General features: G+C 59.7%; 1 protein-coding gene across 3 annotated transcripts in view; it reads left to right on the top strand.

The window, feature by feature from the left end:
* Window positions 1-19331, top strand: part of TTC28 (tetratricopeptide repeat domain 28) — a 590823-nt gene extending 571492 nt beyond the window's left edge. For 2 of the 3 annotated variants that reach the window (XM_057306077.1, XM_057306078.1), the window contains 9 exons: window positions 1581-1760; window positions 3664-4384; window positions 5627-5751; window positions 6604-6835; window positions 7219-7295; window positions 8842-8865; window positions 9636-9765; window positions 12625-12732; window positions 13986-19331. In XM_057306077.1, coding sequence (XP_057162060.1) covers window positions 1581-1760; window positions 3664-4384; window positions 5627-5751; window positions 6604-6835; window positions 7219-7295; window positions 8842-8865; window positions 9636-9765; window positions 12625-12732; window positions 13986-15610 — 3222 coding nt within the window. In that variant the 3' untranslated portion in view covers window positions 15611-19331. The remainder of the gene's footprint in view (window positions 1-1580; window positions 1761-3663; window positions 4385-5626; window positions 5752-6603; window positions 6836-7218; window positions 7296-8841; window positions 8866-9635; window positions 9766-12624; window positions 12733-13985) is intronic. The other variant, XM_044379027.3, reaches the window with a different exon arrangement.
* The last annotated feature ends 234 nt before the right edge of the window (window positions 19332-19565 follow it).

The following is a 19565-nucleotide window of genomic DNA, read 5'->3' as shown; positions in this document are numbered from 1 at the left end:
GGACGGCCCCTCAGAGAGATTGGAATTCCTTGTCAGGGAAGACGCCCGCACTCTGTTCAGGGACAGGCCCTCGCCCGTCTTTAGGCTGATGCCCCAGATACGGTCTTGCAGGTGGAGTTTGCAGAGTCCTTGCAGAGACCCTGCCGGCAACGCCTCTCCCAACGGCTTCCGGCCTCCGAGTCACCCCCCTCCCCCAGCGCTCCTCTGTTGGCCTTCAATTCACACGCACGGGTGCTCTTGTGACTGGGGACTTGCCCAGGAGTGGTGTGTGTCCCAGGGAACTCAGTGACGTGTGGGGTGGCACCTGACAGAGACTTATTGGGGTTTGGGCCCTGGCAGCAGGAGTCGAGGAAGGCCTGCGAAGGTGGGGCTGGTGTCTTGTCCAGCAAATGCCTGGTGACCCTGGATCAGCTGAGGATGGGTCTGGTACTGCACATGGCGGGTGGCCTGAGCCCCCACGTTGCCCACACGTCGGGCAGGAGGGGCCCCGCTGAGCAGCGAGTGGTCATCACTGTTACAGCTGTTGACCCATCACTGAGGTCAGGGCACCATCAGCCCAGCTCCTCTGGCCCACCTTCCAGGTCTGCTCGGCACGCGGCAGCCATGGGTGGCTCAGCCCTCCAGAGCGGCTTCCCAGGGCCGGGGTGGGGGGCGCTCAGTGTGGCCACGGTGGCAACTCCCACCGGGCCCAGGAGCTGACTGCAGGCCCCCAGCCCTCCTCACCTCCCTGTGCCGATCCAGAATTCACCACAGGCAGTGTGACACACCCCACTTCCTCCGTCGTACAGTGATTCTTTTACCCCTTCTTGGGAAATAGCTCTTAAAGCAAACAACAAACAGATTGGCCTGTTTTTTTTCTGCTTTCTTTAGATGCATCTAGAATTTTTTTAAAAAAAGAAAAAGCCGCAGGGAGTTTGCACAGACTGAAGGGCCTGCCAGGCACGTGTCACTTGGGGTTGGCTGAGTGCCTGGCGCCAGCCTCAGCACAGCGCCCACAGCAGCACGTCGGGCAGATTAGGCGTGTGCGGTCACTCCCGCGGAGCAGGGTGGCGCCCTGGGGGGCACTGCACCCGGCCGGCCAGCGGGGGTGAGGGGGACAGGGCTGGGCCCGTGCTCCCACGCAGTCTTGTCCCCCAGCGGGCTCCGGCGGCGTCCCCTTGCGTGGCAGCAGCATCTACTTGATATCTGTTCATGTTCAGCCTGGGTCCAGTCTGGGGGTCCCGGTGTCACTGCCTCTTGTGAGAAGTCACTGCTCTTAGGGTTTCTGGACCAATGTAGCATCCCCTGGCCTGGTCCTCTGGGGTACGCCACGACTCACAGGGCTCTTCCTGGGACAACTCCTTGCCTCCCGTAGACCTACTGGGACCGGTCCTTGTCTTTGTGGGCCATCCCCGTCCTTGACTGGTGACCCGGTCTCCCCCCTACCGCCATGCAGGCTCAGAGAGACCTGCCCCCGACCTCCTCCTTGGTCAGAAGTCCCCCTTGGTGATGCTCTCGTGGGCAGCACCCCAAGCCACCACCCACCCTCTCCGCATGGGCGACTGCGGGCCCGGACTCAGCCGCCCCGTGCCTCCCTGCAGGGCCTGATGCACTCCAGCGGGCCCGTGGGCCGCCACCGGCAGCTGGTCCTGGTTCTGGAGGGGGAGCTCTACCTCATCCCTTTCGCCCTCCTGAAGGGAAGCTCCTCCAACGAGTACCTGTACGAGCGCTTCGCCCTCATCGCCGTCCCCTCCATCCGCTCGCTCAGCCCACAGTCCAAGGTAAGCCTCAGGTGCTGCGGGGGCCGGGCTGTGCGGTCCTGGAGCGCCGCCTTCCCGGCCAGACGGGGCTCCAGGGGGCCGCGTGGGCTCTCCTCCCAGTGCTCATGCTGTAGTTTGCGGCCAGGAAGGCTGCCTTTGGAGTCGATCTGTCCGATGGGGGAGACAGCCCCCCTGACTCCTCACCGGTCTTTGCTATCTCCGAAAGCCATGATTTGTGTCATTTCTTTCAAAATGTCTTTGCCATGACATCAGGGTTGTGAGCTCCTCGGGGCACTGGGTCAGGCTCGAGGCCAGGCCGAGCATCTGAGGAAGCTGGTTTCCCCTGGCGCCTGCTGCCCGCACGCCGACCCCTGACTGGGCACCGCGTGTACCCACGGCGGAGAGGCCACAGGCAGGGATGGCAGACAGATACAATGACTGTCAAGTGGAAAAGGGTCCCACAGGCCAACGAGAGAACTGAACACAAATGAGGTGGCTCTCGGGACAGACAGGAATTTGGGTCTCATTCAGCAAGAGTCAGCGAGAGTAGCAATGTCTGTGAAAATCAAGAGGGTGACAGTGGGCTGTCCGCAGAATCAGAGGTCTCACCCCACAGCCCCCCTTGGCCCGCCCCCTGATCGAAGAGCCTGCCAGCCAACCCTGACCCTCTTCCCCTTCTCCAAACTCCTTCAGACCCTCACGGACCCTGACCCGCCGGGCATGTGCTTGTGGCTGCCCCGGCTGTCCTGCTCAGTCTTCAAACTTGAACGTGCCCTCAGAGCCCCGCGGACCGCCAGGCAGAGCTGGGTCACACAGGGCTCCTCCCAGTGGGAGAAAGTGGCTCATTCAGGAGTCCAAACCCTGGACCCTGGGTGTGGGCGGCCCCCACGGGACCTCTGTGGACCAAGGTCGTTGACATGGTTCAAACCAGGTCAGTGTCTGGCTCACAGGGTTTTGGAAATCTTAGTTTTGACTGTTTTCTGTGGCTGAATGGGATCTTTCTCGCGGGACAGAATCAGTCCAAAGTGAAAGAAATTATTTTCTCTGAGTTTTTGGCGTGTCCGTGGCTGACCATGAATCCCAGATGCCAAGTGAGCTGGCTTCACCAGCCACTGTCCCACTCAGAGTGCCGCTCGCCCGCCTGCTGCCAGAAGCACCCTGGGGGTCAGAGATGGCCCGTGTGAGGAGCGCTTCATGGCGACAACAGTAAGCTGGCTGTTTGCCAAGCTAGCCGGGGAGTGGGAGAGTCCCGTCTCTTGACAGACGCCCGACAGGCGCTTCTCATACCCAGAGTTTGAGGCATCACCACGGTGGAGCCATCAGAAGGTTATTTTGAAATAATTTGATACTTGATATTTCCCAGAAAGCATCAGAAGGCCCTGTTGAGGGGAAATCAGAACTTCGCTGGACTTCTCTATGCCGATTTTATGATTCAGTGATGTTTTTCCTCGGCAGCACGTAAAACAGCTGACAAGTGTAATCTCTTCAGCACGTGGCGGCCGTACGGGGCTTCGATGGGCCTCGTCTGCCCTGAGATTGATTTGCTTTCTGCCCCCCTCAGAGCCCTGACTCATCGGGGTGGGTCCCCCCCCGTTTCGGGGCCCGCGGGGACATCTGTGGGAGTGAGGCGCGTGGGGCAGGCCGGCAGCATCCCCCCTCGCCTCCTGCCGCAGCGCCCCCCAGGGCTTGACGAACAGGAAAGGCCCTTCCTCAGATCCAGGGCTGGTTTTCGAGAGCTTGTCACAGCAGGTGTGCTTCGCGGTAGGCCGAGCACCTGGCCGAAAACGGTGTCGAACAGGAGCGCGAACGAGGTTATTGGGAGCACAGGTGTAGCCGAGCTGGACCGAGCCCTGCGCTCACCGACGCCGCGGCTCGGCCGGGTCTGACGGGCCGGGTGGTCTGCTTGTCTGTCTTCCCCTCCTAGTCTCACCTGAGGAAGAACCCGCCCGCGTACTCCAGCTCCACGTCCATGGCGGCTGTCGTCGGCAACCCCAAGCTCCCGTCGGCGGTGATGGACAGGTGGCTGTGGGGGCCGATGCCGTCGGCTGAGGAGGAGGCCTACATGGTGTCCGAGCTGCTGGGCTGCCAGCCCCTGGTGGGCAGCGTGGCCACCAAAGAAAGGGTCATGAGTGCCCTGAGCCAGGCCGAGTGCGTCCACTTTGCCACCCACATCTCCTGGAAACTGTCGGCCTTGGTCCTCACGCCCAGTGCCGACGGCAACCCTGCCGGCAGCAAGAGCTCCTTCGGCCACCCCTACACGATCCCCGAGTCCCTGCGGGTGCAGGACGACGCCAGCGATGGGGAGAGCATCTCGGACTGCCCGCCCCTGCAGGAGCTGCTGCTCACGGCCGCCGACGTCCTGGACCTGCGGCTGCCTGTGAAGCTGGTGGTCCTCGGCTCCTCGCAGGAGTCCAACAGCAAGGTCACGGCTGACGGGGTCATCGCGCTGACACGGGCCTTCCTGGCTGCCGGCGCGCAGTGCGTTCTCGTGTCTCTGTGGCCTGTGCCCGTGGCAGCTTCCAAGATGTTTCTCCACGCCTTCTACTCCTCCCTGCTCAATGGCCTGAAAGCCAGCGGTGCCCTGGGGGAGGCCATGAAGGTGGTGCAGAGCAGCAAGGCCTTCTCTCACCCCTCCAACTGGGCAGGTAGGAGCACAGACCGCGGGCCGGCGCCTGGCAGGGGCCCCCAGGGCTCGGTCCTCACGGCCTCCCGGTGGGGGTGGGGAGGGGAGGGCCGGGGCACTGCGGGGAGGCGGTGCGGGGAGAGGGCCTTGTTTGCGGAGACGCGTGCCTTCTGCCAAACTGGTCTTTCGCACTGTGGTATTAGCCTTTTTTTTTTTTTTAAAGATTTTATTTATTTGAGGGAGAGAGCATGAGCAGGGGTGGGGGCAGAGGGAGAGGGAGAAAGAATCTCATGCAGACGCCCCACTGAGCGCAGAGCCTGACGCAGGGCTCGATCTCACCACCCTGAGATCACGACCTGAGCTGAAATCAAGAGTCGGACACTCAGCCGACTGCACCACCCGGGTGCCCCTGAAGTAATCTCGTTGACTAGGGAGCAGAACAGCCTGCCACGGGAGTGCGAGTGTAGACTTCTGGACTGGAGCGTGCCACTTGACCCATTTTATGGCGCCCTCATGTGAAGTCCCAGGACGGTGGCAGAGAGCCGTGTGGTAGAAAGTCCCTAGGTTCCGTCACCGGAACACTTGGGTTTGACCTAGTTCCACATCCGGGCTCTGTGACCTGCGCAGATTACTTACCCTTTCTGAAGCTCGGCATCCTCACTGGTGCCCGGGGGTGATAACTCCGTGTCCGTGCTTGAGACAGTCTGGACGAGTGGGTTCCATGTCTTGTGACACGCGTACGACCCGTTCTGGAGGGCCGACAGCACCTGCTCTGAGTGGGCCTGCCCCGGGGGCTCGCAGGTCTGGGAGGGAAGGGAGAATGTTCTCTGGGACATCTGGTCACGGGAGGTGGGGCAAGGGATGGCCTGTGGGCCTCCTGACAGGCTGCCATCCCACAGAGTGCGGCCTCACCCAGCCAAGGCCGTGTTGCCGACACAGCCCAGGCCCTCGGCCTGGGGACCGCATGGCCTCTCCCTGCCCTCCCTCACCGCACAGCAGGAGAGCAGAGGCCCTTTCCTGAGCAACCTCCGCGGCAAAACCGTGCTCACCACTCGTGAGCCGTGAAACCGTGTTGATTCTTAAAGGGGAGGGGACAGAGGGGCATAGGCGGGCCCCCCAGTGCGTGAGGCCTCCCGCAGCCTGTCCGTGGGGCAGGCCTCTCTTGGGGGCAGGGTGGCCGCGAGGCCCCACGGAGTGGGGACCAGCCAGAGCTGCCGCGCCGAGGGGAGGGCAGGCTCTGAGATGCCTTCTGTGTTCTCCCTAGGCTTCATGCTCATCGGGAGTGACGTGAAGCTGAACAGTCCGTCGTCGCTCATCGGCCAGGCCCTCACAGAGATCCTCCAGCACCCGGAGCGCGCCCGCGACGCCCTGCGAGTGCTGTTGCACCTGGTAAGCCCCACCGTGCCCCGCGGGCCGCTGCCCTCAAGAGCCGGCTGCGGCCTGTCCTGCCTCCAGGGCACATGAGCAGGCGGAGGGGACCCCCAGGTGGAGCTAGTTGGTAGAGTAGTGGGGATGACGTGTCATGGGGGTGGCTGCAGCCTCCTGGCCAAGGTCCTGGGGCCCGCACTGCCGCTGTTTCTGGGCCATGAAGCTTTGGGCAAGTCACCTGGCTCGCTGGTTTCCTCCTCTGGGAGAGGGGGTAAAACTTCTGTTTCAGGTTATGGTGAGGCTTAGAGAAGAGGTGCCAGGCACGGGTTTAGGCCCTGGCAGGTGGGAGGGGTACTTAAGGGGTGAAGGGGGAGGCGTCTGTTCCAGAGGCCACTGCTGTGGGATGGAGGGTGACTCAGAGGTCCGGGGAAGAGGGGCACCGCCAGCCGCGGCCCCGGGATGAGTGCTCTTCGGTGGACGTGAGGGCTGCGGGCCGTGAAGGGGGTTCTGGAGGGTCTGAAGGTTTATCCTAGTGATGGGGAGCCATCCCGTGGTTTGGGGCAGGCTCTGGCCTGAGGAGGGTTTTAGTGTCTGTGGAGGGGAGCCTGGGGCAGGAGGAGTGGGCCAGGGAAGGCGCAGAGCTCTTCGGACTCTCCCAGCCTCGCTGGCGCTGGGAGAGTGACAGCCTGTCCCTTCGTCCCCTGCCTCGCCAGCCAGGCCGTTGCCACAGGGCCTGGGTGCGCAGGCCGGGGCGCCCCAGGGGCAGCGGGTAACCCCGGCTTCCCCGTGGGGCTTCGCGTGTCCCCAGAGCGCTGGGAGAGGACGCAGGGCTGGCGCTGACCGGAGCGGCGCTTCGCTGCCCTTCCCTTCCAGGTGGAGAAGTCCCTGCAGCGCATCCAGAACGGGCAGCGCAACGCCATGTACACATCCCAGCAGAGCGTGGAGAACAAAGTGGGTGGCATCCCCGGCTGGCAGGCGCTCCTCACCGCCGTGGGCTTCCGGCTGGACCCCCCCGCCAGCGGCCTGCCGGCGGCCGTCTTCTTCCCGACCTCCGACCCCGGCGACCGGCTGCAGCAGTGCAGCAGCGCTGTCCAGTCCCTGCTGGGTGAGCCCGGGCGGGGCTGCGGCGGCCGGCGGGGAGGGAGCCAGGGGTCCGGGCCAGGAGGCGATCCGAAACGGCAGGGCGCTGGCCCCACTCGGCCTCCCCGGGCTCACGGACGAGCCTGGGCGGACGGCAGCTGGCTCCGTGTCTACTCGGCAGCCTCGGATCTGCCGCAACTGCTGGGCCACACCCAGGGCAGCGGCAGGTGCCTGTGGCCCGTCACGCCCCTGGAGGACTGGCCTTTCTCTGGGACCCTTGTCTCCTTTCTCAAGTTAGAGACCCACATGCCACGGACACAGAGTGTCTCAGGCTCTTGGCCTGGGGAAGCAGCAGGGCTGTGGGTGTGCGGGCCCCTCTGGGTGACACCCGCCTTCTTCTCGGTGTAGGTCTGCCCAACCCTGCCCTCCAAGCCCTCTGCAAGCTCATCACGGCCTCGGAGACAGGCGAGCAGCTCATCAGCCGGGTGAGTCGAGCCGGGCGGCGGAGCCCAGGCCTGAGCGCCGGGCCGAGCTGGGGAGACAGGGTGCCCTGGCCTACCCGGGAATCTGCAAGTGACATGGTATTCCTGCCTTTTTCAGCCTCTGTGACTAGAAGGGAAAGACGAGGGCTGGGGGTGAAACAGTCCCCTAGGTGTGTGCCCGCCCAGGGGGCAAGAGCCTGTCCTCTCTGGGCTCTGGGTTCTGAGAGAGGCCTCTGTCACCTGCAGTCTCAGGCCCTTTCCCGAACTGTCCATTCAGTGGCCTCCTGCACCTTGTCATCCCCCGCCCCCACCAACTTTTTCCACTGCTGGACAAGTGTTTCAACCACACTCCCTCAGCCAGCAGGTGTGGGGACAGCCTGCCAGGTCCCCTGAAGGGTTCCTGGTGCTTGACCCTGCCTGGGAGAGTAGCCGCTGGGGCACAGCACTGAGCACAAAGTCAACTCTAATGCAAGATACTGCTTAGCAGTTTCTACAAACATGCTTTCTTCTAGGGGAACATAGCTCTCTTTCAGGAATCGGGAGGACTCCAACTCTTCCCATCACATAGGCCCTTCCCAGCTTGGCCTCAGGGCTCCCGATCTCCCTACTGGCCAGTGAGGGTCTGGAACAAGGGGAAGGGGGACACCGTGAGCCCCGGGGTGACCGCTGTGTGGGGGAGGGCTTCTGGCTGGTGTAGCATCCGTGAAGAGCACGGAACAGTTCCTTGGTCGTCTCGTAGTGTAATAGCGTGAAAAAACAAACAGCAAACCTCGTTATGATCGACCATATTTCATTGTACATGGAAATACTTGTGTGTGGAAACAGCTCTCTGTCTGGGATTAGCCTCTGAAAATCTGCGTGGTGCCTGGAGCCTCCCACCTCCCCGGGGTGGTTTCCAGCACAGATTCGGAACAGAGCCCAATGACATGGCCCCTTCTTCAATGAGCGTGTTATGTCTCCTTGTTGAAGAGAATCAGGAAGGCACTTCTAGAACATGGTACATCAAGACATCTTGGACCCAGGCGGCCTGGAAGCCTGTGCTCTACAAGAGAACGTTAGAATTACATTTGCAGGGCAAGGCTGAGTCCAAAAAGCCAGCTGCTTAATTTCTTGCATTTGGTGGCATCACAGGGGCTTCCTGCCTACTCTCCCTCTGGGCCGCAGGCAGATGTCCCGGCTGCCCCAGGGGCCGGCAGGTGGTGGCTATTTCTGGAGTCACTCTGGAACCGTGGCCCTTGGTGTCTAGAGTGGCCTGTCCACGCCCTCTGTGCCCCCTCCCCACTCGAGCCCTGCCTGCCCCGCTCCTCTCCTGGCAAGAAGGGAGGGCCCGGCTGCCCCTGACCGCGTCTGGCCTGGTGTGGCTGTTCGTTTTCCTGTGTGTCCCTGCTGACTCTCGCTCCTCTCCCCTCCCGGTCAGAGCCGCCGCGGGCCTGCTGTGGCGCTTCCTAAAGCAGTGATCAGCTCGTGTTGCATAACAACCTGTGCTTGAGTCTAAACTCTCTTCTCTCTCTCTCTTTTTCTTTCTTTTCTTATAATCTGCTGGCCGAAGGCTGTTAAAAATATGGTTGGAATGGTGAGTACGACTTTAAGTAGCAACTGTTGTCAGGTGAGCCCCTCAACCCGCCCACCCCCTGCGTCCCCTGCACAGCTCTGAGCTCGGGCGCATGTGCTGTCGCTCAGAGCTGCGTGCACACGCCCCCATGAGCTCCGGGCCACCGTGACCTGGGCCACCGGTGCGGCCGCTGCCCCCTTCCTCTGCTCTGGCTCCCCCTTTCCTGCTCCACCCTTCTTGTGTTCTCGATTTGACCTCTCAAGTTCCACCAGCACAGCAGGGGCAGAAGTGACATTGAGCAAGTGACATGGAGAACCCACCCCACAGGGCCCCCGACTAGACTCAGGGGACCCAAAGCACCCAGGGCCCTTGAAGGGGGCGTGTGGGTTCCTCCCCGAGCGCTGAGGCTCTGGGACGGGACGCCGGGCTCCTCTTCGCCATGTAACTCAAGAGCATCAAGGGGACTCAAGGAGAGAAAAAAAGAGGGAGACGACCAGTCCTAGGGCCCACCCCCTCTTCTGGTCCCCGAGCCCCGCCGCCAGTGTGCGGGAGGGAAGAGGCGAGGCCGCCCCCCTCCCCGTGACACCGCCCCTGCCCCGCCCCAGCATCCCGAGAGGAGACAGGACAGCAGGCCTGAGGCATCGTAAAAGGAATGTGCAGTGCGATACACATTAAGGTCATCAGGGATGTCGGTAGCAGGTGACAGGAGTAACGCGGGGACACATCACAGGCGGGCCGGAGGGACGGCGGCGCTGGGAAGGCGGCGCGCTCACGCCCTTCTCCTCGCTCAGCTCCACCAGGTGCTGGTCCAGCTGCAGGCCGGCGAGAAGGAGCAGGACTTCGCCTCGGCCCCCATCCAGGTCTCCATCAGCGTGCAGCTCTGGCGCCTCCCCGGGTGCCACGAGTTCCTGGCGGCTCTAGGTAAGGCGGCGTCCTCAGCCGCTTCCTGCACTTCCGATGGCAACACTCGTCTCCCCTCGTGTCCACTGGTGAAGCTGGTCTCGGGGCCTCGGTGTTTCCCTAGCTCTCGCGTATAGAGGCGGGCTCGGAGGGTCCGGCACTTCCGCGCACTTTGCAGACGGCCCCCCTGCCTTGTTCCGTTGCCCGGCATTTTGGTTTCATCCCTCTCACGTCCAGTCCTCACCTGGGTAGAAAGCTGCTGGATGTCCGCACTGTTGGCAGTCAAGCCATGATTAAAAGCTAAAGAAAACACAGTCATAAAATAACAGTTTCAAGGTCAGTGTCTATCGTACTATTGAAACCGGGTCTGATTTGACGCCAGGGACCTAGAACTGCACGCGCCAGGATCCTTGTTCATCCGGGACACTTACTTTTCCTTTTTTGACATTGTAACACGCCTGAGGCAGCTCCTGGCATAATTGCTGCCTTAACAGACGCATTTTTTGATAAAATACCACACAAGAGGCTGTGAGCTGCCCTCCTGTCCCACTTAAATGCCGGTGTGACTGGCCTGGGAGCCATTCACTTCCCAAGCTTTTCTCTGAACACCTGTCATGTGTCAGGCAATGTGCCAGGACAGGGGACGCAGCACTGAGTGGAGGACAAGCCCTGCCCGCTTAGAGTTTTCGGTCTAGTGGGGAAGACAACAGACCTAGTAAGTACGTAACCTAAGGGGAGGGAGCCCCTCGGGTGCGGGGGCACCGTCACAGACAAGAGCATTGGGTCGCAGTGATGGCTGGAGAGGGGGGAGGCACCCGGAGAGCCTGAGGGTGTCTTCAGGAGGAAAGATCCAGGCCGAGGGAAGAGCCGTCAGGGAGCACAAGTGCCGGGTGCGGGCACAGCGGCAGACCAGGCAGAGGTGGGGCAATCCTGTGGGCCGTGAGGCCAGGGGAAGGCCTTTAGTTCTTCACCTCAGGGAGTGGGGACTCTGGAGGATGACACAGCCTAAATCACTGCTACGGGGACCAGCCACCGTCCGACATGGCAGCAGCCGATCCTTCAAAAGGAATTTTTCTTCTGCTTGTGAAATCTGGATTTCACAGCATTAGGCCTTTCTTCTAACCCATTTGGCAGATGACCTTTCCCAGCCCACCTCAACTTCGGGCTGGCTCCATTTGCTTTTGATGAGGGAGCCCCCAAACCCCCACAGGGACTCTGAATCCCTAGAAGTAGATGTTCTCGCGTCTTTTAGGATTTGTACCGTGCGCTTGTTTCTGTGGGCTTAAGGCATAGTCGTCTTGGCGTAAACACAGTAAATGTAGTCAGTAGCCACTGGACCAGGATTGAGAAAGGCCAGGTCCACACCCAGGCAGGAGCTCTTTTCCCTTCCGGGACAGCCCGACACAGGGCGCAGGTGAGAGAAGACGGAGCCAAGGCCACTTTTTATAAAGGAAAAGCTGTCTTCCTCACACAGGGCCCACACCTCCCCTCGGTGTGGGTGCAACAGAGGCAGCCCCGCTCGCCTGGGAACTGGGTAGTTCCAGGTGTGTCATTGGCTCTCCCTGGTGTTGCGATGGTGGGTTATTTTCACCGACGGCCTCTACTTCCCTGTATTTTCCAAATCCACTGATACTCAAGGGGTGAGTCAGTGTGCACGTACTTATCCCAAAATCCCGTGGCCTGAGACCGGGCGAGGAAAAGTCTCTGCAGGCCCAGCATCTGGAGAAGTGACTCCCTCACTCTTGAGGGCTCCGAGGCTCCTAGAAATGCCCTCTTTGCAGCCCTCAGCACCCAGCAGGAGCCATCACAGCCCGTCACGGTAACCAAGTCACGTCATTCTGGTAAAGGGAGAGGTCTCCAACTAAAACATTTATATTAGTTTTTTGTTTTTAAATGCTGAGTTCTCCCAGACCTTCCTGTTGCTTTCAGGGAGCGTTTCTGTTTAAGTTCAGAGGGGAAAATATCCTATAGCAACAGAAGGCTGAGGTCGCTCGTCGAGTGAACCAAATTCCCAGAGGAATGGCAGTGTCCGCCAGTGTCAGAAGCCCTGCGTGAGCATGACAATAGACACACATTTCTCATTTGACTAGTCAGGAACCGCACAGCAGGCGGCGCACAACAGACCCTGTCACTGGAGCGCACATCAGAGGCGGGAGGGGACCCTGCCCCCCGCCCCCCCCCCCCCCCCGGCCGTGCGCACCAACCTTCTCTGTTCCAGGCGAGCTCCGTGCCCGGCCAGGGCCTGAGCGCGCACGTGCAGGGCCCTCAGTGCTGTCTGCCGCACAACCCTTGGCCGTGCTCTTCCGGGGGGGACGGGGCTGCCTCCGCACGGCAGGCTCCTGCCCTCTGCTGTGCCCGCCCGGGTCTCAGCGGGACCTCGTGTGGGGACGGCCCCCTGGGCTTCAGCGAACAGAGTGCGTCCCCGCAGGGTGGCTCCGCGAGAGGGCGGGTTGTCCGTGGTCACAGGCCGCTGGTTTCAAAGCCCTCGCTGGCGGCCGCCGACCGCGTCCTGGAGAAGCTTGCACCTGCCGAGGCAGCAGCTTTGAATGTTGGGCCGGTGCCGAGCGGCCCGGCCAGTTTCCGTCCCTCCTACGGTCCCTCGGCGGACTGTTCCGGAGAGAATGGAGAAGGCGGCTCGTGTTCCCGCCGCACCGTGACCGGCCGCTGTGGAGGGCAGCCGGGCTCCGGGAAGGGGCCGGAGGGAGGCGGGCCCCGCGGGTACCGGGCGGGGGTGCGGCTCACAGGCCGGGGCAGCCCAGGCTGGGCGCTGGCCGAGGGGCTGCGGGGGTTCCCGGGAGATGGGGCACCGGCCCTGCGGCTCCTCCCAGGACACGGACGCTTCCCTGCGGAAGTGGAGATTCATAGTCTTTGTTCCTCTAGGGTTCGATCTCTGCGAAGTGGGTCAGGAGGAAGTCATCCTGAAAACCGGGAAACAAGCCAATCGGCGAACCATGCACTTTGCCCTGCAGTCTCTGCTCGCGCTCTTCGGTAAGCGCCCCCGCCCGCGCCCCCCATGCGCCCCCCGGGGCAGACGCGGGCGCAAACCTGGCTGCGTTTGGGGAAGGAGGAGAAAAGCGGGGAAGTATTTTGTGTGGATGTGTTCGGGTCGGTGCAAGAGCAGTGAACAACCCCCCGCCCCCCACTAACTTACAACGTAGCACGTGGTAGAGTCGGGTGCTGCCAAGGGCCGTGAAGACACGCAGAGGAAGGGACGAGACAGGGTGGCAGCGGGGTGACGAACCAGGGAGGAGCCGGTGCCCCGTGGCTCAGGCCGCAGGCAGTTTTCGGGCACCAGGGGCACAGCCGCCTCCCCGCGGTTGTCAGGGGGCCGAGCTGGCTGTCGAGTGAAGACAGAGCAGTGGCCGCGGATCGAAGGCAGAACTAGCGGGATCCGCTAAAGGATGTGAGTCAGACACGAGGGACGGGTCAAAGGTGATGCCTTGTTTTTCGGAACAAAGGCCGAAGGGGACTGCCTTCTGCAGAGACCTTGACAGTGGCAGGAGGAGGGGGTTGGAGTTCCGTCTCGGACACGTTCGGTTTAGAAATCTCCATTACACGAGCCGCCCTGCCTGCTGCATACGTGAGGCGGAGGTTCAGGCAGAGGCCCTCACGGGGACAGAAGGGGTGCAGGCCCCACGGGGGGCGGGCGGTGTCCGGGCGCCTGGGCCTCCCAGGGTGCAGGCGTGAGCAGGCCGGGAAGGAGCGGTCGGCGAGGGCAGGGGGCCGACTGCAGACCTGAGCAGGGAACACTGGATTTGGGGGCGCGGGTGCCCCTGCTGACTGTTACAAGAGCTGGGGAGGACAGAGGCTGGGTGGAGCGGGTTGAGAGAAGATGGGAGGACAGGCAGTGCGGACAGTGAGTGTAAATGACCCTGGGGAGCCGCCGAAACGTGGAGGGTCGTGGCTATGGGTTTAGGACCGGGGACCCCACAGACTGGCCGCCGGCCTGGGTCGGAGCCCGAGGCTGACGGGGTCCTGTGAGATGGGAGCGGGGTGGAGGCGGCGTGGCAGGGGGCCGGGGCCGGCTGGGCCTGGAGTTCCCCGAGTGCTCTTGGCCCCGTGTAACGTTCACTGTCTCCAGCGGGGCCGTGCGCTTCGGGAGCGTGAGATGAGTGCGGCTCGTGCGCGGCAGCACGTGCACGGCTCCCTGCCCGCTTCGCTGCCCGTGACCACGCTTGCCCTCGGGAGGGTCACCCACAGAGAATGCTAACTGCCCTCGGGGCACCTATGTTTTGTCTTAGATTCTACTGAGCTGCCCAAGCGCCTCAGCCTCGACAGCTCGTCTTCCCTGGAGTCTCTGGCCTCGGCGCAGTCCGTCTCCAACGCCCTGCCCTTGAGCTACCAGCACCCCCCCTTCTCCCCCACTGGCGCCGACAGCATCGCCTCGGACGCCATCTCCGTGTACAGTCTGAGCTCCATCGCCTCCTCCATGAGCTTCGTCTCCAAGCCCGAGGCTGGGTCGGAAGCGGGGGGTCCCCGCGGCCGGCAGGACTACGACCGGTCCAAGAACACCTACCCACAGCGATCTACCCTGCCTCGGGGCCAGCTGTCCCCCCAGACCCGCCCTTCCGGCGGCAAAGACGAAGAAGAATACGAGGGCTTTTCCATCATCAGCACAGAGCCTCTGGCGGCCTACCAGGAAAACAGAAAGACGCGCTTCTCGCCAGATCACCAACAGGCCCGCATGGGGCCGGCTGGAGGTATGAAAGTTTCCGTAAGCTCCAAGGGGAGCGTAAGCACACCGAATTCTCCAGTTAAAATGACTCTGATTCCCAGCCCAAACTCCCCCTTCCAAAAGGTAGGAAAGCTGGCCAGTTCCGATACGGGAGAGTCAGACCAGTCCAGCACGGAAACGGACAGTACCGTGAAATCGCAAGAAGAAAGCAACCCAAAGCTTGATCCGCAGGAGCTGGCGCAGAAGATTCTAGAGGAGACACAGAGTCATCTCATCGCGGTGGAGCGTCTGCAGAGGGGCGGCGGCCAGGCCGGCAAGGGCAGTAGCCCGGAGGAGGGCGGCACGGCGCCCGGCCCCGCGGCCGTGTTCCGAGCGTCGGAAACCAGCGCGTTCAGCAGGCCGGCCCTGTCCCACCCCAAGAGCCAGCCATCGCCGGGTCCCGTGAAGCCAAAGCCCCCAGCCCGGAGCTCGTCCCTCCCTAAGGTGAGTTCAGGATACGGCAGCCCCACGGCCTCCGAGGCGTCGGTCAAGGACAGCCCGAGCCAGCACAGCGGCCGCCCGTCGCCCGGCTCCGACTCCCAGACTTCTCTCGGCGACCAGCCTCTCTTCAAACTCAAGTACCCCAGCTCTCCGTACAGCGCGCACATCTCCAAGTCCCCCCGCAACGCGTCCCCGAGCTCGGGCCACCAGTCCCCGGCCGGCAGCGCGCCGTCCCCAGCGCTGTCCTACTCGTCGGCCGGCTCGGCGCGCTCCAGCCCCGCCGATGCCCCCGACGTGGACAGACTGAAGATGGCAGCCATCGACGAGAAGGTGCAGGCCGTCCACAACCTCAAGATGTTCTGGCAGAGCGCGCCCCAGCACCCCCCGGGACCCATGAAAATATTCCGGGGCGCCCCCGGCACTCTGACGTCCAAGAGGGACGTGCTCAGTCTGCTCAATCTGTCCCCGCGGCACAGCAAGAAGGAGGAGGGCGTGGACAAGCTGGAACTGAAGGAGCTGTCCCTGCAGCCGCCCGGAGAGGCGCCCCAGAAAGCCCCTCCCAACGGCCACTGGCGCACGGAGACCACCGCGCTGGGCGCACTGCCCCTGCCCGCCGGGCCCCCCGCGCCCGCCCGCCCGCTGAGACTGCCTTCTGGAAACGGCTACAAGTTTCTGTCCCCGGGAAGATTCTTTCCTTCCTCCAAATGCTAAAGCATCTTCTGTACCCGCAGACTCAGGGTGCAGCCGCCGCAGGGGGCTGCCCCCCTCGGCTAAGTGCTGTCACCCCACGCAACCGCCAGCCACCTCACGCTGGGCGAGCCCCCGGGGCGCGGGCCACCACACACACACGGCCGCTGGCGACTCTGGGCCGCGCTCACCGGGAGCCAGGACTTCTGAGGGGCCGGCACAGGAGGCCCAGGCAATTTTCTACACACTCCACCCAATGTTTACCTTGAACTCCCTGCTTCTCATCTTTGATGTGATTCTTCAACAGGATTTTTGTACAAAAGCGGTCATGGTTCTGGGGTGGGGAGAGGAAAGGGAGCACATATTTTGCTAAGAGGTAGATACGCAGTACCTTTTATACACAGAAATACAAGTAGAGCTTTTTTTAAGGCTTTCAGGTGCTGGCTGGGGGTGGGATATATAAAATCTAAGTTGAATTCTACATGAAAGTGTGATATTAGCCAAAAACAGAACGGTTTTTAAAATGCCAATGACGTGTCATGAAACTAGCGATTCCGGTCTCCTGACCGCGTCCCATCACAGTAGCAATGCAGTAATTCACGTTCAGCCGCGCCTCCTTCCTGAACGCCGCTCTGCTCCGTCGAGCTCTGCAGATGTCCTTGGGGCCCCACGGTCAACCAAACTTGAATTTTCTTAAAAATTTTATGTAACTCTTCTCCAGGCGTTTTAGAACTATGCAATTGTGATTTAAAATGCAACTTTGTGCTTTTAAAACATTATTGACCTTTTTTGTATGTGGACAAACAACTCGGTTTTATTATCAATAGTACTTTGCATTTATAGCTATTATTTTTAAAAGCTCCAATTTTTTAAAACGTCAAATTTTGAATAGTCATCAATAAGTAACTATCAAGTTTGGGGGGGGGAGGTTGAAATACTCAGTTTCCTTGTAAACATTAAAAAAAAATAAAACAACCCACGGCTAACTTGACTTAACCAGAATGGAGCTTCCAGCTCCCGTTCCAGCTGCTTCATCTTAGTCTCTTCTCCCGATTCCAGGCTTCGAACACCCCTCCTCTCTAAATCTGTTCCCGGGCTCCCACCGCCCGGCAGCCCCGGTTTTCGAGTGGCTCGGGCACCCTCACCTTCGCCGGGACCAGCCCCCTCCCTTCCCGCAGTACTTTCACACCCACAGCCCGAGAAGCAGGGGGCTTTTGCGGGGATTGACATCTGAGTCGTGGCTGAGCGGGGACACAGATATTCCTGAAAGTGTTGTCCTAGACAAACGGGTGGGCTTTTCCTATGGCTATGACAGTCCACGGAAGTTGTTGCCAGCTGGGCGGAGACAAAAGAGAGTCTGGGTGGGGGTGAGCATTAACTTATAAAGAAATGAAATGCTAACAATCCTATTAGTACTAAGTTCAGTGGGAGAATTTAAATAAACCGCTTTTACAGAACTCTAAAACGAAAACCCGACCACCCTCCCCTCGAGGGGGTGGCCCACACCACATGGAGTAGACGGGCGAGGCCTGGCAGGAGACCTCCAAGTAGAGCTCTTAACCTTGGGTAGGATCTTACTTTCTAAACATACCCTGACCACTTGCCCCGCTCCTCGGTGTGCCCCGGAAAGAGGAAAGGAGACGCTTTCTTGGGTGGGTTACTCTCCTGAGCTAAGTCACGGAGGTTGTCGCCTTTACCCCAACAGCCATGTTGGCGAGAGCAGACACTAAGGATGTCCCGTTCTAGCCCTGACCCCGACACTGGGAGACAAATCCTTCATAAAGAAGCACTTACGAGGTTCTTTACGTCAGGAGGGAACTAATAAACGGTAATAAAGTACCGGAGTAGCAAACGAAAGCAAGGTTCTAGCACTGTGCGTTTGGATAACAAAATCAGGTCCTCAGCAACAATAACAAAACCTCAGTCAATTTCTGAATCCCTATGTAGATAGTTGGGCTGCTCCTTTCTCAGCAATCTCAGCCTCTTTCCCAAGTGCCAAGGAGCCCCGGAGGACAGGCCTGGGGTCTGTGCCCCCCGTGCGAGCGCACCTGTTTGCCCACCTCCGGTGCACGCCCTCTGCCAGCCAGACCACTTCCCGTGGTTACCAGGCCAGCGAGGAGGACTAGTGGACCCCAGCCTGGTTTTAGTCCTAACTACATTGTTGTTTTAGGGTTCACGTTGCAAAACCAGATGGTGTGGGTTTTTTGGTTTTTGTTTTGTTTTTTTTGGTTCTAGATAGAAGCTTCGATGAAGGAAAGCAAACATGACAGAAATTATAGGACCAATCTAAAAATCACTGTAGGTTGCCACTTTATGTTTACTGTTAGTCTTGGTGTTTTCTTTGAGTGAAACGGACGTCAAAATCAAAGTAACTTTTTCAGGCTGCTCCCCTGAAAAACGTATGCGCTTACAAATGATGTGAGACTGATAGTTCACAGATTTCTTTGTACAGATCAGGGGCTGGCAGACGATGACCCACAGGCTAAATCTGGTGAGAGGCCTGGGTTTTTATAGCCATGATAGAAATGGATTTGACGTGTTTAAATAGTTCTATAAATACTGGCATCGTATTCTTGATTTTGCCTCTTGGCCCACAAAGCCTAAAATACCTAATACTGGAGCTTTTACGAAAACGTTTGCTGACTCCTGGTGTAGGGGACAGACAACATGATGAGAATGTTATGTTTCTACAGTCTCGGGAAAGCGAGTGTCACGTTGTGGATAAAATTGGCGTGCATGGGAATTGTGAACCACGCGGAGAGAAGCAAATGACTCCTGCAAGAGTCCGCGGCTCTTTGCCCCACTTGGAATGAGCCAATGGATGTGGGTAAAATTTGTAAAAATATCTTTTCCTCCATAGATGCAGTTAGCATTGGATAGAATTTTCAGCTCAGGAAACTGGAACGCCCTGCCCCTGTTCCGTCAGATGCAGATACACTCGACACAAGCAATAATATCCTAGAAACCTTGGTACGGCCACAAAGAAAAGCAGATCCTACCTTAATTCGCACCAGCGAATCATTCAAGTACTTCACTGATTTCAATTAAATCACAACACCGAGACAAAACTGGCTCTAAACGTACATTTCGATCCACATTAGTGTGTAGTGAAACGAAAAAAATTCTCACCTGCGTCCCGTTTGAAACGTGTCTTGGTCCACGCTGATACTCGCTGGGTCTCGGCAGGAGACAGGGTGCTGCACACACTGTCCTTACGCTGCTCGTGCTGTCCCAGCGGAGCTCAGCAGGTGGTCACTGTCGCAAGTCCCCCGTAAGGCACCTATCCTACCGCCTCCCACAGTCACACTGTTAGTTTCAGCTCCGTTTGGAAAAAATACCACGCAATACTCTGGTTGCTTTTAGTAAGTAGACAGAAGGTGAAAATTGCATCGTTTCCATCTCACATTTTGTTGTTTTACCTAAATGATTGTACATGTGGTTTGTGGACTGGGCCCTTGTCTGTAACGGACCTTTCAAAGCTGTCCTGTGAGGTCACGGGCGGTCACCTCTCCCCTCCTCAGACGCCTTGCCCACTTGGCACTCACCCCTCTTGGATGCAGTGTTAGCCATCTTTGGCCTACGTGGACTCTTTTTGTAAATTACAGTTTCCAGATGGCATTAAACTTTTTATATTACGAAATTTACCATGTAAAAAGAACTTCATATTTTTATTGAGATTGTTAAGGCACTTGGCCTTCCTTTGTGATTTCAGTGTCTATTAAAGCATGAATTCCCTCGGTTTTAAGTGCTGTATCTGAATTACTTTCTGTACACGTCCCACACTTTCTAGGTTTGAGTACACAGAACGGTCATGTGTTGCTGACGCGCAGTTGGTCAAGCTGGAGTCTCCTGATACGTACACCGTAGCTTCACGTCTGCCAGGAGAGCCCAGGCGCGCACAGCAGAGCCATCCTGCAGCCAGGCTTCTGCGGCTCTGAGGCACGGGGCACCTGGGGATGGGTGGTGAATTAGAAGCCTG

The sequence above is a fragment of the Ursus arctos genome, unplaced genomic scaffold, assembly GCF_023065955.2.
Source record: "Ursus arctos isolate Adak ecotype North America unplaced genomic scaffold, UrsArc2.0 scaffold_34, whole genome shotgun sequence".
Classification (NCBI taxonomy): Eukaryota; Metazoa; Chordata; class Mammalia; order Carnivora; family Ursidae; genus Ursus; species Ursus arctos.
Note: the sequence above shows the minus strand (reverse complement) of the source record. Positions and strands in the feature narration are given on the sequence as shown.